General features: G+C 43.6%; 1 protein-coding gene and 1 pseudogene across 1 annotated transcript; one reads left to right on the top strand and one right to left on the bottom strand.

Annotated features, from left to right (window-relative positions):
- The first annotated feature begins 5646 nt into the window (after positions 1-5646).
- Positions 5647-9796, top strand: LOC120039448 (annotated as a pseudogene).
- A 6929-nt stretch (positions 9797-16725) lies between these two features.
- On the bottom strand, positions 16726-25381 carry LOC120039447 (PDZ domain-containing protein 7-like). Its single transcript, XM_038984842.1, has 5 exons — positions 24195-25381; positions 23736-23829; positions 22375-22925; positions 21995-22071; positions 16726-17002 (listed from the first exon to the last, which is right to left on the bottom strand). The coding sequence occupies exons 3-5, from the start codon at positions 22625-22627 to the stop codon at positions 16817-16819; spliced, it is 516 nt and encodes a 171-aa protein (XP_038840770.1). The 5' UTR covers positions 22628-22925; positions 23736-23829; positions 24195-25381; the 3' UTR covers positions 16726-16816.
- Between the last annotated feature and the right edge of the window lie 649 nt (positions 25382-26030).

Raw genomic sequence — 26030 nt, 5'->3', positions numbered from 1 at the left:
CGTACCGTTACCTTTACTGGTGGTGGACTACAGCAAATCCCTTGGCCTGCATTGTGTTTAAAGAAAATCGAGACGCAAAAAGTTGACTTCACATTTCTTAAAACCGCCTGCTAGCTAGCAGCAGCATGCGTCGGAGTGGAATTTTTAAGTAGCACTTTAAGTCCCTCGTCAGGTGGTTGTGGCTAGTTGCGGTACAGCTACAGACGAACGTGACGTTATTCTCCCGCCGTGCAATTCGGTTTTGACTAATTTTATACGTAGTCACAGATGATCCGTTATATTGACCAGATACTATAGTGACTAGTAACCGAAAGGTTGCAAGATAGAATCCCCAAGCTGACAAGTTAAAAATCTGTCCTTCTTTTCCCGAACAAGGCAGTTAACCCACTGTTCCTAGGCTGTCATTGTAAATAAATAAAAATTCTTAACTGACTTGCCTAGTTAAATATATATATTTTTTAAATAAATAAGGCTGCAGTATGGTGATCACCACTGACCCAGATATGCCAAGACCCTCAAAATGCCTTATATCTGTGGTGGCATCGGTGTAGATGATCAGGTCCTGTACATATCCTGTCAGAGAGCCACGTAAACAGAGAACTTGACTCCAAATCTGTGATGCTTTGATGGGATGTATTGGCAGAATGTAAGCCTCCCTTTCCAAGCCATGAGAGGCTCATCAAAGCACAAGTCCTTGTAAAGCACAAAAATTCTTCCAAATGCCCTGGTCAAGTTGCCCAGGACATTCCTGATTTTGTGAAGGGGGTCGGCAAGGTTGGCAGTGGCGTTGTTCATAAAGTGGAGCGCACTCGGCAAGACAAGGAAGCGGTCCTGGGAGATAAGGGTTGGGAAAAATGGGTCTGCAGCATGGGGTCAGTGGTCCAGTAGTCCCTCACAGAGCCCTTCTTCACTAGCCCCATCAGCAGCACCGCGACCTGGAAGGTATACATTTCACTGATGGTATTGTTCACCCATTTTGAGAACTTCCCTTTTATGCCAGCGACAGTCTTTTCTTTCAGTTCATGAGAAAACTTGCAAACAAATTATGCACATTTAGTAGGCTAAAGCCATTATGAATTTTGATACATTTGAAAAGAGCCTTGGGGTTTTCTGTAATATGATAACGATAATACCTGTTGGTTTCCTGCACCACACTCTCCACCAATTCCTCAAGGAACAGTTTAAAACACTCTGCCTCTGAGGAGGTAGGCAGGGTGCTTTGTACACCAGACAGGGTGTCATTAAAGTCTATCTCTGATTGTTTGAAGTGACAGGATCTCCAGCAGCGGGGAGCGACCTCCTCAACTTCAACCTCTTCTCCCTTACAGCCTACAAGATTGGCAGTAGCACCAGCATCTTGGGAAGGTGAGGGATGCTCATTGCCTGCAAGGTTGGACTGGGCACCCTTGTCACTCTCATACACAGGTTCTTCAGAATTACAAAATATTTATTGTACCTCCTCATCAGTGAGGCGTTTCCTTTTGAAACCTGACATTATCTCTATACTCAAAGGCTATCAGTGTCTGTCAAGAGTTACGATTTTTTGTCATGACTGACTTAGATTCTAGGTATGGTTACTCTGGGTTGCCAGCTTAGACCCCTCCTTCCCAGGAGTTTTATTTTTATTCAGATTATAAACATCTGTGTTTATTGATGAATCACCCATCATAGTAATATTTCCTCCATCATATCCCCTCATGATACCTTCCCCCATTTCTACCCCGATGAATTGAAAACCCCCCACAAATTAAATGACCCCCCCATATACCCCCCTAAAATGGTTTTAAATAAATCTGGCAATCCTGTTTAGCTTTCGCGCTACGTCTAGGCAGTAGACTTGTATTTGGGGTGATGATCTGTGAGGTGATAGCATTTGATTTGCTTTGTGATTCGTCAAAAACTGTAAACGACTTCTCAGGTCATGTGCTCCGGTTCTTGAATACACTGTAGCAAGCACATCGAAGATTTGTAATATGCTGAAAAGTGGTCATACTAAGTTGATATTTTTCGGACAATGGGCGCTGCCAACTTTGACTTTGTTTATTTGCGTCTTATAGTGAATGGCATTCTGGGATAAGGGAGTTTTTAGCTTGTTAAACATAAACAAACATGGCTGCCATCATAAAGAATTTAGCTGCTGTTAGCTTAGCTGAAATGTATCTCTTTTCTAAACAATATTACATTTCTCTCATGTGCTTACTAGAGATGTGGTACATTGTAAACAAGTCTAGCTGTTAGGTCGCTAACTTTATTATTTGCCTGTTATTTAGACTGGTTTATAGAGTTTGGCTGTGGATGTGTTCCGTGATGCTTGGATGAGGAAGTTCACATTTATCTTTTACAATAAAAGGTGAAATTGAAGAAAAATAGCACAAAATATTGTTTAGATGCTTTTAAGACAATAATGCTGTTTAAACGTATGTGTTGCATCATACATTCTGTTGCTCCTGTTCCAAACACATATTTGCGATAGTACGCTGCAGGGACCACTCAACAATGATCACAAATATGTAATGGTATGCGTCTGTCATGGAATTCTAGGAGTGGTGGGTGTAGAGTCAGGCGCAGAGAGTAATACTTCCAATAGATGTGTTTATTTCGCTTGGTCTAGCCAACAAACAGGCAATGACCATAAAACAGGTATGTCTCCAAAAACAAGGAAAATAACATACAACAAATTACGCAGGAGGAAAACAACTTCACCACTGACAGTAAGAATAAGCCCGCAAAAAAGCAGGCGGGCACTGGAAGTTTAAAGAGACCCTTAATGAACCAAAATATGCAACAGGTGAAAACAATCAAGACAAAACCAACACCACCGCTAACTAGCTAGCCATTTCACATCGGTTACACTGCCAAAGGAGGGTCAACCTGTTATTAAATCCAAGGGTTCACATACTTTTTCCAACCTGCACTGTGAATGTTTACACAGTGTGTTCAATAAAGACATGAACAATTATCATTGTTTGTGTGTTATTAGTTTAAGCAGACTGTTTGTCTATTGTTGTGACTTAGATGAAGATCAGATACAATTTTCTGACCAATTTATGCAGAAATCCTGGTAATTCTAAAGGGTTCACATACTTTGTCTTCCCACTGTAAGTAAACATACTTTAAAGTTCTACTTAAGTTGTTTTGGGGGGTATCTGTACTTTACTATTTATATTTTTGACAACTTTTACTTCACTACATTCCTAAAGAAAATATTGTACTTTTTACTCCATACATTTTCCCTGACAACCCAAAGTACTCGTTACATTTTGAATCATTAGCAGGACAGGAAAATTGTGAAATTCACACACTTATCCACAGAACACGTGGTTATCCCTACTGCCTATGGTCTGGTGGACTCACTAAACACAAATGCATTGTTTGTAAATAATGTCTGAGTGTTGGAGTGTGCCCCTGGCTAGCCGTAATTTTTTTAAACAAGAAAATGACTACAGAACGAAGCCAACCTCAGCGTGAGCTTTGGTTGCGAATGGTATGAACTTTGAACTCTTATTCACTACAGAAGTGATACCTCCTAGCCGTTGACTTAGCAACAGCAGCTGCAAACGTGGGCTAGGAAAGAACAGACAGAGTATCCCGTCTACCACACAACGACGTTACTACAACGCATCCAATTTATCAGCAGAGACATTCTTCAAAGGACAAAGGCCTTCCTTCCATCTACCACCAACCTACCGAAGCGCAGCTCAGAGTAAATATTTATTGCATTTTCCTTTTCCAAATGGGCGGTAATTTAGAATGCATAAGATTCTGTATTTACGATAGACATCGCTTCTCCCTTTGTTCTTCAGTCTTCCCGCTCTTTCACTCAAACCCAGCCCCCTTTTCTTTGTGTAACCAGCTGTCATATCTGTTCCGTCCGCTAGGGACGTTTTCCTTTATGATATAATTTGTAATCAACGTATGATTCATTCTGTGTATATGTAATTCTGTGTGATTAGTTAGGTATTTAGTTAATAAATAATTAAACCCAATTTTCTATTGCTGATTCAAATTGTTAGCCAGGGTTCGTGAAGATAACCAAGAATTTACAACTTTCAGATGAGACTGAAATAAGGTGACGATTAATATTGACTGCTATTGATGTAAAATATTACTAGGTCTTTAAGAGTTTATTCAGAAGATAACTGCTCTATAAATATTATTTTGTGGTGCCCCAACTTTCTAGTTAATTACATTTACATGATTAGCTCAATCAGGTAATATTAATTACAGAGAAAGGATTTTATAGAATAGCATGTCATATCACTTAATCCGGCATAGCCAAAGACACGACACACTTCATGAATGGAACTCCAAAGATGTGCAGGTGAGGGTCAACAGGTATCAGAGGGAGCAGAGAGCCTCAATGAGACAAGGCAGCTTTTCACAGCTGAAGAGTCATTCCACTGCTCTGCATGACAGCAATCTCTACTGCAGTCCACACTGCCTTCTCCCACCTGGACAAGAGGACCACCTATGTCAGAATGCTGTTAATTGAAAACAGCTCAGAGTTCAACACCATAGTGCCCTCCAAGCTCATCTCTAAGCTAAGGACCCTGGGACTGAACACCTCCCTCTGCAACTGGATCCTGGACCAGTGGGTAAGGGTAGGCAACAACACATCCGCCACACTGACCATCAACACGGGGGCCCATCGGGTGCGTGCTTAGTCCCCTCTTGTACTCCCTGTTCACCCACGACTGTGTGGTAGTGCACAACTCCAATATCATCATTACGTTTACTGATGACACAATGGTGGTATGCCTGATCACCGATGCCGATGAGACGGCCAACAGGGAGGAGGTCAGAGACCTGGCAGTGCGGTGCTAGGGCAACAACCTCTTCCTCAACGTCAACAAGACAAAGGAGCTGGTTGTGGACTACAAGAAACGGAGGACCGAGCTCGCCCCCTTCCACATCGACAGGGCTCTTGTAGAGCAGGTCGAGAGCTTCAAGTTCCTCGGTGTCCACATCACTAAGGAACTGTCATGGTCCACACACATCTACAGTTGTGAAAAGGACACAACACCTCTTCCCCCTCAGGAGGCTGAAAAGATTTGGCACGGGTCCTCAGAGCCTCAAAAAGTTATACTCAAAATCATTACAAAAGCTGCGTACTGGAAACCTGTGACTATTAATGAAGCCAATCAGAGCTTTCAGAATGACCTTCCGTCCTATCAGTGTGCCTGTCTTCAATGGGAGGAGACCAGGCATTTCTAATTAACACTGCTGGTATGAATCACCAACGTCAGTTTCTTTTATATTTCTTTCCCTTTATTTAACAAGGAAATGCCAGTAAAGTGTTGGTCGGAGCTATGATACTACAGGATTGAGAGGGTCTTGTCTAGATTCAATTGATTTTGATATCAGGCAATAAGGAAAATCATGAACATGATAATAATTCATTATTTATCGTTAAAAACAACAATGTTAAGATGTATTAAAGTGAGTTTTCTGGAAATGCACTTGATACGAACAACAGGAACCATTAACAAATACTATCTTCCATTAACAAATACTGTCTTCATTAACAAATACTATCTTCATTAACAAATAGTGTTTTCATTAACAAATACTGTCTCCCATTAACAAATAATGTCTTCATTAACAAATACTGTCTTCATTAACAAATACTGTCTTCCATTGCAGAACATGGAGAAGGTTCTGATCCGTCCCACCGCGTTCAAACCGGTGGTCCCGAAGAACCGCCACTCAGTGCAGTACCTCTCCCCGAGACCAGGGGGCAACCTCTCTGAGAGCCAAGGCACCCTCAACCTCCTCATGCCCTTGTCTATCAACGGGAATAACGGAAATACAGTGGTCAATAACGTGAATACCGTGTTCAATAACGTGGTCAATGGCACGGGGAGCTACGGGAACGTTGTACCTCTGGTCGGCTCGTCCTCTTCCTCAGATAGCAAGAGGAACTCATACAGCGGAGGACGCAACGCTCGCAGCAGCCATTCCTGCTCCATGTCAGACTCTGGCCGTAACTCCCTGTCCAGCCTGCCCACCCACAGCAGCCTGGCCAATAGCGAGGCCTCCGGGTCGGGTTCAGGGTCTGTGGGGTCCGGGGTGGGCCCGGAGCCTGGGAGAACCACCACCACAAACGGGGGGTCGGGGATCAACGGAGGTCACGCCCACTCTACCTCCCACGGTCACTCAAACTCGGACAGCGGGCGGTCGTCGTCCAGTAAGAGCACAGGGTCGCTGAGTGGGCGAGGCCAGCCCCTGTCGGACAGCGGGTCGTGTGGGCGCTCGCCCCCGACCCTGGAGGGTTACGAGGGGGTGGTTAGGGAGCTGGAGGAGAAGTTGAGGGAGAGAGACCTGGAGCTGCAGCAACTCAGAGAGAACCTGGACGAGAACGAGGCCGCCATCTGTCAGGTGAGAGGGGATTTAAGCAGGCCTAAAGTGTTTCCTCGAGGAGCAATATGATTAAAATGTTTGTTTCTGTCATTTCTGCTGGTTCTATTACTAAGCTCAATTATTCCATATATACTGAACGAAAATATAAATGAAACATGCTACAATTTCAATGAAACAGTTGATATTTAAATAAATAAATTACGCCCTAATCTATGGATTTCACATGACTGGGCAGGGGCGCAGCCAGGGATTGGCCTGGGAAGGCCTAGGCCCACCCACTTGGGAGCCAGGCCCAGCCAATCAGAATTAGTTTTTCCCACAAAAGGGCTTTATTACAGACAGAAATACTCCTCAGTTTCATTAGCTGTCTGGGTGGCTGGTTTCAGACGATCCCGCAGGTGAAGAAGCCGTATGTGGAGGTCCTGGGCTGGCGTGGTTAAACATGGTCTGCGGTTGTGAGGCCTGTTGGCCGTACTGCCAAATTCACTAAAACGATGTGGGAGGTGGCTTATGAACATTAGATTGTCTGGCAACAGCTCTGGTGGACATTCCTGCAGTCAGCATGCCAATTGCACGCTCCCTCAAAACTTGAGACATCTGTGGCATTGTGTTGTGTGACAAAACTGCATATTTTAGAGTGTTTTTTTATTGTCCCCAGCACAAGGAGCACCTGTGTAATGATCATGTTATTTTATCAGCTTCTTGATATGCCACACCTGTCAGGTGGATGGATTAACTTGGCAAAGGAGAAATGCTCACTAACAGGGATGTAAACACATTTGTGCACATAATTTGCGAAAAAATAAGCTTTTTGTGCGTATGGAAAATGTCTGGGATCTTTTATTTCAGCTCATGAAACATGGCAACAACACATTACATGTTACATTTATATTTTTGTTCAGTGTATACTTTTGAGCCATACTAGTGCTGGTTCACAGTTTGACCTCTGGATGTGGTAACTGTATGTAACCTCTAAACTGTGACGTCTAACCCCTGACCTCCTGTCCTGTAGGTATACGAGAAGAAGCAGCTTCGCTGTGAGAGAGAGCTGGAAGAGCTGAGACAGAGCTGTTCCTCTAAGATGAAACAGGCTTCACAGAAGGCCCAGAGAGTACAACAGGCCTTACAGCTACAGGTAACAGACAGAGATACTTCAGTCAACTTAGTTTGAGAAGCAGGGCCCTTCTTTGTGTGACAGGTATTGTTGCAAGTTACATAAAAAGCTATTATTATTATTGTTTATTACTGTATGATATGTTACTTCTGTTTCGGTAGCGTCTCTTCATTTTCGGACTGTCAAAATGTCACCCTAACACCGTACCCAAACAGGCCGCGCACGTGCACCATTGTGCGCAAATTGATTTTGTTCCCCACACCAAACGCGATCCCGACACGCAGGTTGAAATATCAAAACAAACTCTGAACCAATTATATTAATTTGGGGACAGGTTGAAAAGCATTAAACATTTATGGCAATTTAGCTAGCTAGCTTGCTGTTGCTAGCTAATTTGTCCTGGGATATAAACGTTGAGTTGCTATCTTACCTGAAATGCACAAGGTCCTCTACTCCGAAAATTAATCCACACATAAAACGGTCAACCGAATCGTTTCTAGTCATCCCTCCTCCTTCCATGCTTTTTCTTCTTTGGACTTTATATGGCGATTGGCATCTAACTTCCATAGTTACCACGATGACCGACCGAACTCAGTTCATCTTTCAATCACCCACATGGGCATAACCAATGAGGAGATGGCACGTGGGTATCTGCTTCTATAAACCAATGAGGAGATGGGAGAGGCAGGACTTGCACTCCATTCAGCGTCACAAATAGAACTGACTTCTATATTAGCGCTTGGCAACGCAGACGCTCAATGGGGCACGCGAGCAGTGTGGGTGCAATAATTGAATAACATGTATGTTACAATTTATTTTGCAATGCTCGCAAATGCGACGTGAGCGGTGTGGTCAGCATGTAACTGTCTGTGTCTTTATTTCAGGTGTTCCAACTGCAGCAAGAGAAGAAGAAGCTTCAGGAGGACTTCTCCTCTCTGCTGCAGAACAGGGAAGAGCTGGAGAGGAGGTGTGCCTCTATACAGAGAGAGCAGACCCAGCTGGGACCACGCCTAGAAGAGACCAAGTGGGAGGTGGTTGATTCATGTACACCATTTCAAAGTAAGTGATCTCAATATTCACAAAATATTTATTCTCCCTCATTTCCTCCTTCCTTCCCTCCCCAGGTGTGTCAGAAATCAGGTGAGATCTCCCTTTTGAAACAGCAACTGAAGGAGTGCCAGTCAGAGCTGAGCCAGAAGGGCGGGGAGCTGGTGGTCCTGAAGTCCCAGTTGAGAGAGGTCAGGTCCGATCTCCAGAACAGCCAGGCTACGACCCAGGAGGCTGGGTCGGCCCTACGAACACGCTCCCTGGAGCTGGAGGTCTGCGAGAATGAGCTCCAGCGCAGGAAGAGCGAAGCCGAGCTGCTCCGCGAGAAAGTCGGACGCTTGGAGGAAGAGTTGGCCCGCCTCCGAGATGCCCTGGCCAATCAGGAAGGAGGTTATCTTCCTGGAGGCCAGGCACCAGCCACTAAGGGCCAATGTATGAGCCTGCCCCTCTCCCAGGGGCGTGGGGGGTGGAAGGGAGGGCCTCAGCCCCTCTGTGGGGCACCGAGAGGCGGAGGAGGGGAGGCTGGGTTGGGGAGGGGAGAGTGATGAGACCAAGGCTCAGAGGCAGAGTGCTGAAGCTGTGCTGGGACTCAGGCAACAGGTGAGCTCCAACAACAACGATGTTTATACTTTCTTTCAGTCTCATATGAACCCCCAACCCTCACACCATTGCACTAGTTTCTGTGGTTTCTCTATTGGTGTTCAGACAGTAAAACCTGTACTGTAATACATGTTAAAACCACACACTTGAAAAAACAATGTTTCAATAATTTTTTTACCATTTTCATTGCAGAATAGTGCTTGAATAATACTTATACTGCTCTGTTGTGTATTGTTTTAACATTGTGATAGAACAACTTCATATGGATTTTGAAATGATCAAATAACTTCCATCAATCAGTTAATCAACCAATCAATCCATGTGTTGTGTGTCAGGTGGAGAGGCTGAGGGCAGAGCTGATGTACGAGAGGAGGAGCAGTGAGGAGCAGCTGGGCGGATTTGAGGAGGAGAGGAGGGTCTGGCAGCAGGAAAAGGAAAAGGTGATCCGCTACCAGAAGCAGCTGCAGCAGAACTACATCCAGATGTACAGGAGGAACAGAGATCTGGAGAGAGTGATGAGAGAGCTCAGTCTAGAGCTGGAGAACAGAGATGTAGAGGACTACGACATCCACAGCGGCAGCAACGACATCCACTTCGAGGAGATCGCCGCTACTGAGATCTAGAGGGACCATACAAGGGTGTCCTCTTGCCCCAGTGAGATTTAGAGACCAGACAGGGGCGTAGTCTAACCCCAGTGAGATTTAGAGAACAGACAGGGCGTAGTCTAACCCCAGTGATATTTAGAGACCAGACAGGGCGTTGTCTAACCCCAGTGATATTTAGAGACCAGACAGGGCGTAGTCTAACCCCAGTGATATTTAGAGACCAGACAGGGCGTAGTCTAACCCCAGTGAGATTTAGAGACCAGACAGGGCGTAGTCTAACCCCAGTGAGATTTAGAGACCAGACAGGGCGTTGTCTAACCCCAGTGAGATTTAGAGACCAGACAGGGCGTAGTCTAACCCCAGTGAGATTTAGAGACCAGACAGGGCGTAGTCTAACCCCAGTGAGATTTAGAGACCAGACAGGGCGTAGTCTAACCCCAGTGTCCTCTCGCTCCCATGACAATTAGTACCAGCACCCTGATTTGATCTGATTTCCCCATCACTGCTACTGAGAGGTCTGCGTCCAAAATGGAACCCTATTCGCTATGTAGTGCACTTATTTTGGATAGAGAACAGGTTACCGTTTTAAATTTGCATCCAGACTACAGAGGGTGTACCTGGACTTACTCCCCTAACCACAGTACCAGCACTCTTTACTTCTCTACACTCTTGGGAAAGAATGTGCTATCTAGAACCTAAACGGGTTCTTTGTCTGTTCCCATAGGATAACCCTTTGAATAACTAGTTTTGGTTCCAGATAGAACCCTTTTGGTTCCAGGCAGAACCTCAAACCAAAAAGGGTTCCCCCATGGGGACAGCCGAAGTATACTTTTGGAACCCTTTTTTCTAAGTGTGTATGCTGTCATGGACATTAAGGGAGCATCTCTGTCTCAGGGTTGATTTACTCTACTAGACACTGGGATGCACCCTCCTCTAGGCCCTCACAGGAACAGCTGACTACCTGCAGTCAGAAAGGACTCCATCATTTCGTCATTCGGACTTGAAAGAAGTTTAGGGTGTATCTCAACAGTTTAAAGTGGCTTCCTTTCCAGATTGAGATTCACCCTCAGACCAACACATCCTCATTGCCTTCTCACATGGGTTTGATTTCCCAGCTATAGTACCAGCACTCTATGGGACGTATACTATGACTTTTGACTTGAGAAACAAGCAGGCATCACTCAAACCTTGCTCAAATCAGGGTATTGAAAGCAATGGGAGTCGCAGAAAAAGGGCACAGATCTCAGATCAAGTGAAATCATATCTGTATATAGCACACAGGGGTGACTATCTGACGACCAGCACATAATGATGACATCACAATAAAGATGACATCACCCCTCGACTGTGTTTACGTTTGTCCACAGGACTCAGAGCAAAAGTCCCACTTTTACAATGTGTTCTCATGTTACATATACACTATTCAATGGATCATCAACTGATCTAGACGTAGCAATTTTAAGCTACAGCCTGGTCTTTTCTGAGTTACAGAAACACTGGAGTATTTTAATGGAATGTATAAGGATTCTTGGCACATAGTAAGTGCAACCATTCAGTTATCAACACCGGCTAAGACACAAACTAGGCTACACCAAGAGAATACCTGGGATCATTTTGCAAAAAAATTCATAATGCTCTTTTCAGTTCTGGACGTGACTGTTCTGTCTTTCTCATGTAGTTGACCTCTTTGTATGGACACAGAAGAGATAGAAGCATGTAGCAATAAGAGAGAGTGCAGCTTGGGAGATCTCGCTCTCATATCAAAGGAAGAAACAAATCTCTCTCTCTTTCCTGTTAACTAGCACAGATTTTCATATCAAAGGAAAAAACAAACATTTATTGGTTAAAACTAAAGCTGCCCGTCAAAGATATTGATGCTGCAACTGCTGCTGGGACTGTTATGGAGCCTTCTTGGATCCGTGAGGTCAGGGGTCGTGGATCAGGAAGCCTTTGGTGGCACTTTCCCTGATGGTATCACAGTGAAAGCAACAAAACATCAATGCCAAACTGTACTGTAGACCTCCCTCCCTTGTCCTCTCTCACTGTCACACACTCTGGACTGTGAATACTCTTCCGAGTATTACTAGACCCCCCCCTCTCCCTCCCTCACTCAAAAAAAACAAATAACACTTCCTAGTCTTCCTATCCCTGACTGTGAGACTCCCTCACTGACATGTAGATAATGTGGGTGGCATGATTGCATGTCTTTCCCTGTCTGTCAGAGTCGGTCCAGATAATGTAGGGGTTTGTGCTGGACATTGCATGATAGATTAGCCTAAGGCATGACACCCCGGTCATTATGGAACTGTTACACTGGTTATGTTATTGCCTTGGGAGCTCCAAGGGGGATGGGACTGAAATCTCTGGTCAACATATTGGCAGCCACTGGGAACCATAGAAATAAACTTACTGTAACGGGCTTCCTCCTTCTCCTCATCCGAAGAGGAGTAGCAGGGATTTGACCAAAATGCAGCGGGTTGTGAATACATAATGATTTAATAGACAAAACGGAAAAACACGACAAACACTTGAATAATTACAAAACAAATAAACGAATGTAGACAGACCTGGACACGAACTTACATACAACGTGAAGAACGCATGAACCAGGAAAACAGACTACATAAAACGAACGAACTAACAAAAACCGGAACAGTCCTGTGTGGCGTAACATACAGACACTGACACAGGAGACAATCACCCACAAACAAACAGTGAGAACACCCTACCTTAATATGACTCTCAATTAGAGGAAAACGCAAAACACCTGCCTCTAATCAAGAGCCATACCAGGCAACCCAAAACCAACATAGAAACGGAAAACATAGACTGCCCACCCAAAACTCACGCCCTGACCATCACACACATAAAAAACAACAGAAAACAGGTCAGGAACGTGACACTTACTATAATGTAATTCTATGTCTATGCTGGGAACCATGAATTAATAAGGTGGTCTTCAGTTGTGCTTTCTCATAAGAATGGATTCAACTAGAGGTGTGATCTTTTGTATTACAGAGTAAAACAAAGTATATAAAAAAAGATTCTTAACAGATAAATAAAAATCAATATGATCTATGATGATGATGTGTATATTTTTTATATAGCGCCTGAAGATATTTTGTGGTAACACCGGTACCATTGTGGGTTTAATATACAAAGTATAATAAAGATTTTTATATATTTTTGCAGGACCACACATATCCCAATGAGATGATCAATAAGAATTGGAAAATGTCTAGAAAGAGTGGAATGATCTATTGCATGCATTAAAAATCATTTTTTACATCATATTTTACAAACTCAATAATTTTTTGTTGACCAAGCTGCATTTTGATTCAACTTACTGTAATATAAACGCAACATGCAACAATTTCAAAGATTTTACTGAGTTACCGTTCATAAGGAAATCAGTCAATTGAAATAAATTCATTAGGCCATAATCTATGGATTTCACATGACTGGGCACAGGTGCAGCCATGGGTGGGCCATGGAAGGCATAGGCCCACCCACTGAGGAGCCAGACCCAGACAATTTTTTCCCCACAAAAGAGCTTTATTAATGACATAAATACCCCCCAGACAATCTCACAGGTGAAGAAGCCAGATGTGGAGGTCCTGGGCTGGCGTGGTTACACATGGTCTGCGGTTCTGAGACCGGTTGGACGTACTGCAAAATTCTCTAAAACAACGTGGGAGGTGGATTATGGTAGACAAATGAACATTTAATTATCTGGCAACAGCTCTGGTGGACATTCCTGCAGTCAGCTGCCAATTGCACGCTCCCTCAAAACCTGACACATCTGTGGCATTGTGTTGTGTGACAAAACTGCACATTTTAAAGTGGCCTTTTATTGTCCCCAGCACAAGGTGCACCTGTGTAATAATCCTGTTTAATCAGCTTCTTTTTATGCCATACCTGTAAAGTGGTTGGATTATTTTAGCAAAGGAGAAATGCTCACTAACAGGGATGTAAACAAATTTGAGAGAAATAAGCTTTTTGTGCATATGGAAAATGTGTGATTTTTTGGGGGGGACCAACACTTTACATGTTCCATTTATATTTTTGTTCAGTGTATATACAAAAATTTGGGAAATATCCAGCTTTTAGCCAAGGTTTACATTGGTCAGCACGTTAATGGTCATCATTGTTCAATGAGATTGATCTTTCATTTGGCTGTCATCATCATCATTCATGTCACATATCTTCATAATTTGTTGTGTTTGGCATCTTCAGACTACATGTGTTAACACAAAGCATTTAATCCAAATAATATTTCATGTGTGTTCATCACATAGAAACAGATACCTCCATCATATCCTCTGTAGCATGATTTTAACACAAGTGGAATAAGTAGCACAGGTGTAGTGAACCCTTTTCACATCTCTCACTGTTTTTCAGTATCCCATAATAACCAATTGCTGTGTAAATGTCTTATGGGCCAAAATACCAGCAACAGTGTGTGAAAACCTTGTGAAGACTTACAGAAAACGTTTGACCTCTGTCATTGCCAAAAAAGGGTATATAACAAAGTATTGAGATAAACTTTTGTTATTGACCAAATACTTATTTTCCACCATAATTTGCAAATAAATTCATTAAAAATCCTACAATGTGATTTTCTGGATTTTCTCATTTTCTCATTTTGTCTGTCATAGTTGAAGTGTACCTATGATGAAAATTACAGGCCTCTCTCATCTTTTTAAGTGGGAGAACTTGCACAATTGGTGGCTGACTAAATACTTTTTGCCCCACTGTATATATATATATATATATGTTGCAACTGGCTGAAGTGAAGAAGGCTTTTCGGGGCGAATCCTAACACATTTTCACTCTCTGCCATTGATATTAATGCAGGACTAGAGCTGGGATTTATATAAAAGGCGAGATGGAGCACTGTGCAGTGCACAATGCGCCTTTGGACGAATCCCGGCCTTAGTAAAAATGTGACTTAAGTGGAAGTTAGGATTCACATTTATCAGTTGATAACTGAACTACTTCCATTAAAGACAGAACACGATCCAGAGACACAGGAAGACTGTGTAAAGTGTAAATAAAATGAACATTTACTGTGATCAATTTGTATGATGATCAAAAGGCATTATAGATGCACCTGATTACATGCTAGTTACGTGCGTATTATGCATCAACTAAATGTATATAACAGAAGCTTATTTGACCATACTGCCTTTGAACATTATACAGCAGCATTTGTCACCAGCCAGACACTCCAGCAAGTCATATGTAAGCATCTCTCAGGCCCTTTGTCTCATAAATGTAAAAGGCACTATGCGTAATGTACTACACTGGTGATTCTTTGGAGTTAGGAACCTAAACTTAGCCTTTGACCTGGAATCAGCCCTTCCCAGACCCATGCAGTCCCTCTTTTCCATGGATCTATCCCAGCCTTAGCCCCACTCCCTGCACCAGACCCACAGTCCCTCTCCCACCCCAGTCCTAGCCCCTCTCTCCTACCTTCTCTCACCCCAGCCCCTCTCTCCTACCTTCTCTCTACCCCCAACTTCTCTCTCCCCAGTCCTAGCCCCTCTCTCCTACCTTCTCTCTACCCCCAACTTCTCTCACCCCAGCCCCTCTCCTACCTTCTCTCTCACCCCAGCCCCTCTCTCCTACCTTCTCTCTACCCCCAACTTCTCTCACCCCAGCCCCTCTCTACCTTCTCTCTACCCAGCCCCTCTCTCCAAACCTTCTCTCACCCATTTACATTACATTTTAGTCATTTAGCAGACGCTCTTATCCAGAGCGACTTACAGTAGAGTGCATACATTTTATATATTACATACTGAGACAAGGATATCCCTACCGGCCAAACCCTCCCTAACCCGGACGACGCTAGGCCAATTGTGCGTCGCCCCACGGACCTCCCGGTTGCGGCCGGCTGCGACAGAGCCTGGGCGCGAACCCAGAGACTCTGGTGGCGCAGCTAGCACTGCGATGCAGTGCCCTAGACCACTGCGCCACCCGGGAGACTTGTAGTCCTAGTTTAAGCCATGCCACTGGTCCTCATATCCTGCATTTAACATTTAGGTTCTCCAACTCCTACACGTCTTCACAGGCTCAGTCCACAAGCCTGTCATCAAGCCTGATCCAGAAACATGGCTCTGTTGGCCAGAAACAGTTTTAAACAGGCCAGAAACACTACTTTAAACAGAGCTGAATTTTGTACCAATGTACTAGACATCTATTAAACTACAACGATGACTTTTGACATAATACAGAGGCTTAATCTGGACTATAAATCTCACAACGCTGGATACAGTCATCGCTCTCTGGCAGGACCCCTATGGACTGAGATGCTCCCTGGAACGGTGCGTGTGGTTACGTGTGCATGTTTTTTGTTCTCTGCTTTCACAAAATAAAGTTCCCGTCCATTGATGATCCATATACTAATATGGATAGCTAACTGCTGACTTCTGACAATGCTAGATAACCTTTTTATTCTATGGGGTGTTTTCTCCAAAAATGTAAGTTCATATAAGAAAAAGGATACATATAATCAAGTCCATCTTTGATAAATAGTATTTATCACATTATTGTTATACACAAAGCAAGCACAGTAGTCCCACATGTCGACTGCAGTTACAACAAAATGTAAAAACATTTTAATTTTGGCAGTATTTCCTGTTTGCTATGGAAACAACCATTATCCTTTTTGCCCTAGAGGAGAAGCAAGCTTATTGGTCAGTGTCGAGGTACCCATGCTGCTCTCCTCTGAGAATAGACCATTCCCTTCCATTGCAGCCTAGCTGGAGCGAGCCATCTCCTCCTCTTTAAGTCGACATGTGTTCTGGTTTGAACACCATTTCAGATCATTTCCAGTGGATGGGTGAACTGCACCTCAGAGCATCCTTGTAGACAGGCCAGTAGTACTGGGCTCCCGAGTGGGGCAGCGGTCTAAGGCACTACATCTCAGTGCAAGAGCCGTCACTACAGTCTCTGGTTCGAATCCAGAATGCATCACATATGTTTGTGATTGGGAGTCCCATAGGGCGGCGCACAATTGGCCTAGCGTCTTCCGGGTTTGGCCGGTGTAGGCCGTCATTGTAACTGACTTGCCTAGTTAAATAAAGGTTCAATAAAAATACTGTGTGTAGTACTTGTGTAAGCCTGACAGTGGATTCCTCTGATGCAAGTCAGCTGTTCCCTTGAAAATCTTGACGAACACCACTGGGTCATTGGCCTTGTTGCTGAACACTGCATGCGGATGGGTCACACGCTGCAGAGACTCACCGTCCACTGAAACCAGCTCATACCTCGCCTGGAGACACACACAAAGACAGGTTAGAGGTACAGACGCCAACACATGCTTACTGTGCAGTGACCTGGGCTCCCACTCAGCATCTACTGCTCTCCTTCATCCCAGTACATTCATTACCATATTCTCTCGCTCGCTCACACACACACGCTCAAGGTTTACCCTCAGCGGAAGGTTATGTTGAAAACACACACACACACACACACACACAATGCATTGTTTAATGCAGGAAGAGTTCTAGAACCCTGAGGAGAGGAACTTCCTGTGATGTCATCAGGGCTCGCTGAGGATGCACCTGGTTGACAACCCCAATGAAGGGTCACACACAATCACAAGGCAAGAGGTATGTGACATTACAAGGTCTCTTCTCGATTTCCCCCAAACCAGGGCCCTGTTGGAACTCTGAAAATACATCTCCCCTCATGAAACTAATGTTTGATAGCGTTGGTTAACCCAAAACATTGCTGCCTTCCCTTCCGTGACACCAGCACCAAAATACTTCAATCCATTTATCTATAAAGCAAAGTAATTTTGAATATTAGACAATCTCATTCATCCTCGTAGGTAAACATATATTTATCTTTTTGGGCCTTTCTCTCTCGCCCTGTCCCTGTCTAGCCAATAGGCATCATCCACATGTAAGTGTGTTTAACATTAGTTAGATGGGCATTGCTCCTAGTAGGTAGTGGATCACTGTCCAGACTCCAGGTCATATGTCTGGAGACAGCAACACCAGAACTCTAGGACAGGGTAAATAGTATAATCCTGGTGCTGTTGACTACACAGTGACCTTACTCAGCTAACAGCACAGATGAAAAGGAGCAACACACACACACACACACAGAGAGAGACACAGAGAGAGAGACACAGAGAGAGAGACACAGAGAGAGAGACACAGAGAGAGAGACACAGAGAGAGAGACACAGAGAGAGACACAGAGAGAGAGACACACACACACACACCTGGTGGCTAGCTAAAAGATAGGGTGTTTTCAGACAGGAACAGGGGGACAGGAAAGCCTGCTGTAGTTGTCTACTTGGTCTCTGTGTGGGAGACAGACAGCAGACACACAAGATAAGGACCGGCTATCAGACTACGCCAGCGAGGTGTGAGGCTGAGTTAAGAAACTGGAGATGGGGGGGGGGGGGTCAGAGTAGAGCAAACCAACCATGTCTCTGTTTCCCTCTCTCTCCCAACCATTTCTCTCCCTCCTTGTCCTTCCCCTCCTTCTCAAAGGTCTCCGTCGCATGCGTATGTATGTGTGTGTGAAAGGGGGATTCTAAGGGGAAGTTCTTAGAAACTGAAAGGCTTAGCCGACACCAGATCCCCAGAGTGTATGACACTAATCGGACCTGGGAAGTGCTGTCACCAGGTTCACGGCGGCAGCAACACACACACACACACACACACACACACACACACACGATATTGCTGCACTGTTGGAGCTAGAAACATAAGAATTTTGCTGCACCTGCGATAACATCTGCAAAACTCTACTGTACGTGACCAATAAATGAAGCTGTGACCTAGTATCTCTCAGGTTAGAGAGCTGTGACCTAGTATCTCTCAGGTTAGAGAGCTGTGACCTAGTATCTCTCAGGTTAGAGAGCTGTGACCTAGTATCTCTCAGGTTAGAGAGCTGTGACCTAGTATCTCTCAGGTTAGAGAGCTGTGACCTAGTATCTCTCAGGTTAGAGAGCTGTGACCTAGTATCTCTCAGGTTAGAGAGCTGTGACCTAGTATCTCTCAGGTTAGAGAGCTGTGACCTAGTATCTCTCAGGTTACAGAGCTGTGACCTAGTATCTCTCAGGTTACAGAGCTGTGACCTAGTATCTCTCAGGTTACAGAGCTGTGACCTAGTATCTCTCAGGTTACAGAGCTGTGACCTAGTATCTCTCAGGTTACAGAGCTGTGACCTAGTATCTCTCAGGTTACAGAGCTGTGACCTAGTATCTCTCAGGTTACAGAGCTGTGACCTAGTATCTCTTAGGTTACAGAGCTGTGACCTAGTATCTCTTAGGTTACAGAGCTGTGACCTAGTATCTCTTAGGTTACAGAGCTGTGACCTAGTATCTCTTAGGTTACAGAGCTACAGTATGTCTCTCAGACATCACCCCCATTTCACCTCACTGTAACCTCTGACCTGATCCCCCTGCTTCATTCAGGATCTTTCTTTCTGGTAATACACTCTGGCTAAGATATTATAGGGTGTCCAATCAAAAACATTTTGACCAATATGTAAAATAATATGTTAATTGTGTAGATACTCCTCTAAGAAACCCCATGGTCTCCATCATAATCCGTTGAAAAGTTATTGGAGTTTTTACCCTTGTAGGATGGTCAAAATTAGAGTGACTAAATCAATGGAGGCCAGAGAACAGTGGTCATAAATCAGGAGAATAGCATTGTGTCAGCCAGGCTGGATGCTGTGAGAGAATTAAGGCTAACTCATTTTTCTTCTCAAATCCGGAGGACATAAAACAATATAGAGGTAAGATCGATATCAATGTTGAGACATGACATTTTGTATTTTCATATTTAATTCTATGCTTTTAATTTTAATATGAACAAAAACAGGCGTATCTCTGTGAAATGTCAACGGAGCACTGAGCGTACCTACCACAAGCTTTTTATTTTCAAAGCCTTTTACATTTATTTCAGCTCGTGTCATGCTAACTTATCTATTTGCGACCCACGGAAACAACTTGGAAGACGTGAAATCCGATGAGGCTGCACCACTATGTCAACAGAGCTCAGTGCTTATTATCGGATGTATTAGGTTATGAAATATGACCTCTAGGATATAATATTAATGATGTCAGAGAACGACCCCACTGAGCGATTCATAACATGAAGAATCATATTTGTCTTGGTCAAATGTATTTTATAACATAAGAAAGTGAAAAGTCCTCACCAAAGCGTGTTTTCACCCACTCTGGTTAGAGTGGGTGAGTGGAGTGGACACCCTACATATCATTCAGGAGACGCACACTCACACACTCAGCTATTGTACACTATTCTCCTCACAGAGCTGTGAGCAAGGTGACTTCCTCATGTTTTGGTCAGCTGGCGCCCATCCGAACTCGGCGAGGTGAACCGAACGATTATACTCAAATACTCCCTTGAAAGACAGTACTATGTTCAGACACCGTTGTCAATATACACTTCCTCAAAATAGTCACAATGTATGTAATTAAGGAATTCATTTTGGCGTTTTTGCCGAGGATATCTTCGTCACTCAACTTTACATCTAACTAAGATGTTTGGTGCAGTATTTCTCCAGTGAAAAAATTTGCATGAAAGCGAGTCGGCTATCATTGAATGACAAACACTTCATTGAACAATCCCTACTGTTGACCAATAACCAACGAAGGGGCGAAGACTTCGGCACTGAACTTTGTCTTGCCTCGAGAAGGGGAAAAAAGTGTGCACGAACAGCTGAAAAAACCCTTTGATGACCAAAACGAACAAAAACATCACAAAACATTATAATGCATTATAAATACAAAAGTATGTGGACACCCCTTAAAATTAGTGGATTCAGATTTTTCTGCCACAACTGTTGCTTCGAGCACAAAGCATTGCAATCTCCATAGACAAACATTTGTAGTAGAATCGTCTGTCCTCGGTTGCAACACTCACTAGTTCCAAACGGCCTCTGGAAGCAGCGTCACCATAAGAGCTGTTTGTCGGGAGCATCATGAAATGGCCGAGCAGCCGCTCACAAGCCTAAGATCACCATGCGCAATCCCAAGCATCGGCTGGAGTGGTGTAAAGCTCGCCGCCATTGGACTCTGGAGCAGCGGAAACGCATTCTCTGGAGTGATGAATCAAACGTCACTATCTGGAAGTCCGACTGACGAATCTGGGTTTGGCGGATGCCAAGAGAACGCTACCTGCCCCAATACATAGCATCAACTGTAAAGTTTGGTGGAGAAGGAATAATGGTCTGGGGCTGTTTTTCATGGTTTGGGCCCCGTATTTCAAGTGAAGGAAAACGTTAAAGCTACAGCATACAATGACATTCTAGATGATTCTGTGCTTCCAACTTTGTGGCAACAGTTTGGTGAAGGCCCTTTCCTGTTTCAGCATGACAATGCCCCTGTGCACAAAGCGAGGTCCATACAGAAATGGTTTGTTGAGATCGGTGTGGAAGAACTTGACTGGCCTGCACAGGGCCCTGACCTCAACCCCATGAACACCTTTGGGATGAATTGGAACGCCGACTGCGAGCATTAGTGCCCAACCTCACGAATGCTCGTGGCTGAATGGAAGCAAGTTATTGAACAATCCCGAGCGGCACAGCGGTCTAAGGCACTACATATAAGTGCCTGAGGCGTCACAACAGACCCTGGTTCGATTCCAGGCTGTATCACAACCGGCAGTGATTGGGAGTCCCATAGGGCGGCGCACAATTGGCCCAGCGTCGTCTGGGTTAGGGTTTGGCCAGGGTAGGCCGTCATTGTAAATATGACTTGCCTAGTTAAATAAAAGGTAAAAAATATTTAAATAAAGTACCCGCAGCAGTGTTCCAACACCAAGTGGAAATTCTTCCCAGAAGAGTAGAGGCTGCTATAGCAGCAAAGGGGGGGACCAACTCCATATTAATGCCCATGATTTTGGAATGAGATGTTTGACGAGCTGGTGTCCACGTAATTTTGGTCATGTAGTGTATACGCAAACTGTTCTGGATGGGAAGCATGCGGGTGTCTTAAAATAGTTTCCTCTCTCCACCACTTCGCTCTCATTCTACCACTCATAAGACTGTCAGTCAGACAAAAGCCTGACACACCAACACAGGCACACACACTAGCAAAGCCTTTTCATTCAGGTATTGTAGACTCAGAGTTCTGAGCCCAGGCCAAACTTGACTGTTGTTTACAAACGTCACAGACCAATACATATCGCTAAACACATCACCTTGTATTATATGGCTCAGCTTGGATTAAAGCATGAGCTGCCGGAATATTACAGTGATCTCCTAAAGAAGCTTACCATCAGAGCGTCACTGGTAGAGGCAGCTCCTCCTGGAAACATCATCTCATTCTCCATCCCACCTGAGATACTGATACCTGTAGAGACACGGAATATCTCCACAGAGTGCCAGTGTAGGTGTAGGCTTTTGCCAATCAACTAAAAATCATAGTCTTTAGTACAAGACTAAGTTGAATCAGTTGTGTTACTGCTTTGGCAAGATTGAAATCCTGCATCTACAGGGGAAGATGACCAACTGTTGCTGTAGACTAAAGAGACACAGTAAATAGCCTTACTAAGGGTCTTTTAATAACAATAAGCAGGTGATGCACTGACCTCTACTGGTGGGGCCGGGTACTAGGCTACTGATTAGTGGGCGGCTGACTGATGGGCATACTCACCCAGAGACTGTTTCGTCTTAAAGATGGTCAACGTGGCGATCTCATGTCCTGAACTGGTACAGGTGGTATGTTTCCATGGTGACCATTCTGCGACTGTCCTGGCGAATATCTGTTCACTTGTTTCCCCTTCCCTGTCTGTCCCAGTCCCCCCTCTCCCTCCCTGTCGAGAGGGTTCAGTCCTGCGGAGGGGGCTCAGGGGGAGGGGTTGAGTGTTCCTACCTCCCCTCTCAGCACTGCACTCCCATTGGTCCATTTTGCCCCTCCCGCTGTGTCCATTCCTCACAGGCGACCACCCCCGCTCTGGAGTGGTATCTTCCGACAGCAATGAGGTCTAATCATAGAGCCGGGGCGTACCATTCTCACTACGTGGGGAGTAGATCGGTTGGCGTTGGCGTAGGGTGGTGTGTGGGGACTTGGCGAGGAGCCATTTGAGCGGTGAGGGGATCATGAGCGGAAGGTGTGGTGTTTGTTGCAGGAGACCTAAGAGAGGCCAGACAGACGGTCTATCTTAAAGTCCTGGGCTGGCTGAAGCTGGAAACCACCATGGTAGTCTGGAGAGAAGATATACATGACATCATACATATTAGCAGACACACGCAAAGACAGACACAGACTCAGTCCTTTAACCCCAGTAGACCAACAGTATTGTACTATAGTTTTACACCCTCCCAGCCCTGGTCAACCCTCTGTGTTTGACAGTGACATTGCGTGGGAGTTCTCTTGTGTCAGTCAACACAAAATGGACTCCATTCACCCCAGGAACCATCAGCAACTCTCTATCGGAAGCCATCACACCCACCTACTCAGTAACATGAGTAATAGTAGGCAATTAAGGTCACAGTTATAAAAACTTAGAACACTGAAGACACCATTCTACTGACTCTGAAAAACACCAAAAGAAGAACTACCTGTACACAGCCAATCTGTAAATAGCACACCCGACTACCTCCTCTCCATGTTATTACTTACCCTCTTGCACCCCAGTATCTCTACTTGCACATCATCATCTGCACATCTATCACTCCAGTATTAACGCTAAACTGTAAATATTTTCGCCTGTAGGGCCTATTTATTGCCTACCTCCCTACTCTTCTACATTTGCACACACTGTACATAGATTTTTCAATTTCTTTTATTTTGTGTTATTGACTGTACTTTTGTCTATGTTTAACTCTCGCACTGCTTTGCTTTATCTTCGCCAGGTCGCAGTGGTAAATGAGAACTTGTTCTCAACTGGCCTACCTGGTTAAATTAAGATGAAATAAAAATTTCAAAAAGTTTTTTTTAATTTTTTTTTTTAAAGCTGCCAGTTGATTCTCTGACTATAACACCCCTTCAGGGCTTTGAGGTAGGCTACTTACTTCTGAAGAGTTCTGTCAAACATGACAGAAAGGACGGAAAGACCATTCTGCTTTTGGGGCGCACGCTCAGCCGGTTGACACAGAGACGCAGCACCTGGGAAGAAATGTGTATTCAGTTACCAGAACAGGGCAGGATCCAGCAAACACTACTAACCCTTACACTTAGATATGAAAAGAATATGGCTAAAATGCTGAAAGACCATCAGAAGGCATGCTGGAGCTATTACCATATGGCCTTAACATATCAAATACTTTCTAATCCTAGGGGTTGGGGGATAGTGGTCGCTTCAAGGGAGGGCCCAAGTGATTACAAAATACATTCAAGAGTGGAAATTAAGAAATATACATTTACAACACTACATGATAACACAAGATGATAACTGAAATAGCAAAAGTCTTGAATAAGCTAATTAACAGTTAACATTTCATTAACAAAAATGCAGCATAAAGGCTACATACCCTTTGTTCCAAAGACACTCCAAAGTATGCCAGAAAGAAACTCCTTTTAGGCAGTCCACAAATGGGAGAAGTATGAAGACTTTCAAAAACGTGTGTTAATCCTCCCAAGAAAAAAAAGGAAAAAAATAAAATAAATCAGCCTCCAAAAATGGCTGAAACTAACATCTGCTCAGAAAAATGTATATCACAAAAACATCCACGAACCTGTAAGCACTTGGATAAGTGTCTAAATGACAAAAAAAGTAGATATTTATTCATTAAAATATAAACAAAGACAATCCACTCATTTGTCTAAAAAAGGTGACAAAAAGTCCAACAAAGAAAATGCCAAGTAGACATAAAAAAAAAGCTGCTGTACATTCTTAGTGTTTCCATGGTGTTTCAAAACAATGCGGTAGCGATGTCTCAAGGATCCCGGATAGACCGGTTTGCAAGTTTTAAAGTTTGAATGGCAAGCAGTAGAAAAAGCTGCAATGTGCATCTCAGTCACACATTTACTTGCATACCTTGTAATGCCACAGGTGTCAGAGGAACACCTGATAATGTCAATGAAAGTGTCCTTAAAAATAAAAATACTTTCACTTCATAGTTGACCTTAGAATAGAAAAGTATGGGTAACTGCAAAGCAAGTCTTGATGCAGTGTCTTTCTTAATCTCTCCTCATTTTTTTTTTTTTTATGAAATAGAAATAGCCCACTGATAAGTCACTCCAAAAATGGCTGAAAAACAAACTTGCAAAAAGAAAAAGATTATCCATAGGATTTTTTTACCAGTGCCTAGGGCTACTCTTATTTAGAAAAAATATCCTTGTTCACCTTATTTACATCAAAAAAGATCAGGAGGTTCATCTACAGAGGCTTTCAAAGATAGAAAAGTTAGGCTAGTCAATGAACATGTCGTTTAATGGTGAAGAAAAAATAAGTCTAGAAATAAATCAGTCTTCACAGCAAGAACAAAAGTGAACCAACAGGAGGCCAAGGGAATCTGCAAAATCCACTATTTAAAGATTTAACCGTTAACACAAATCCCATACACAAAAGTATGTGGACACCTCTGACTATATCTTATAGAATTTTCACAAATGCCTTACTATACTTCATTCTCAAACATTCAATGAATTTATAAAAACGACCATATCTAAAAGTGATCACGTGTCTGAAAACGGTAAAAATATATATATATAATCTTCCTGGATGTATATGAACAGATCTAAGATTACATATTGCTAAAACGCTGTCAGTTCCACTTTAAGATCAAAAATGTATTCTAGGCTATCAGAGAGAGAAGACGCATATCCTTTAGCCTTTTTACATCCTATTAGTAAATATTTACACCATTACCAGTAACTGAAATGTAAGTTTTGTTTTTTGCAGGTTTGGATGCAATGTCGAGGTCCAGGCCTATTTCCTTGCAGCGTGGGTAGCACTTTTGAACGCAGATTGCTAAGGACATTGTTTAATTTAATAAATGTTACAATATGGCTGTAACGTAACAAAATGTGGAAAAAGTCAAGGGGTCTGAAAACTTTCCGAAGGCACTGTATGCCAATATTGTTTTAAGGGAGTATTGTCCTGCTTTCATTGTCTTTGGATCAGGAAGTTCAAACACTTCTGTTAACCACCCAGGTTTTCTTCTCTTGTAATGCATCTTGCTTCTGGCCATTTTTAAAGTCATATCATTACTCATTTTGCAAAAGAAGATCAAAGTTGTATTAACCCTCCAGCATGACAATGCCACCAGCCATACTGCTCATTCTGTGCGTGATTTCCTGCAAGACATGAATGTCAGTGTTCTGCCATGGCCAGCAAAGAGCCCGGATCTCAATCCCATTGAGCA

The sequence above is a fragment of the Salvelinus namaycush genome, unplaced genomic scaffold (genome assembly GCF_016432855.1).
Source record: "Salvelinus namaycush isolate Seneca unplaced genomic scaffold, SaNama_1.0 Scaffold2711, whole genome shotgun sequence".
Lineage (NCBI taxonomy): Eukaryota > Metazoa > Chordata > Actinopteri > Salmoniformes > Salmonidae > Salvelinus > Salvelinus namaycush.
The sequence above is the reverse complement of the archived record's forward strand: the minus strand, read 5'-3'. Positions and strand labels throughout refer to the sequence as shown.

Bases quoted from the DNA above. Each gene is read 5' to 3' on its own strand.
- LOC120039447 (XM_038984842.1), bottom strand. From the start codon at position 22,627: ATGGACCAATGGGAGTGCAGTGCTGAGAGGGGAGGTAGGAACACTCAA. The intron at 22,072-22,374 runs GTGAGTATGCCC...GTGTCTCTACAG, and splicing joins TAAGACGAAACAGTCTCTGG to GTATCAGTATCTCAGGTGGG. The intron at 17,003-21,994 runs GTAAGCTTCTTT...GTGTGTCTCCAG, and splicing joins CTACCAGTGACGCTCTGATG to GCGAGGTATGAGCTGGTTTC.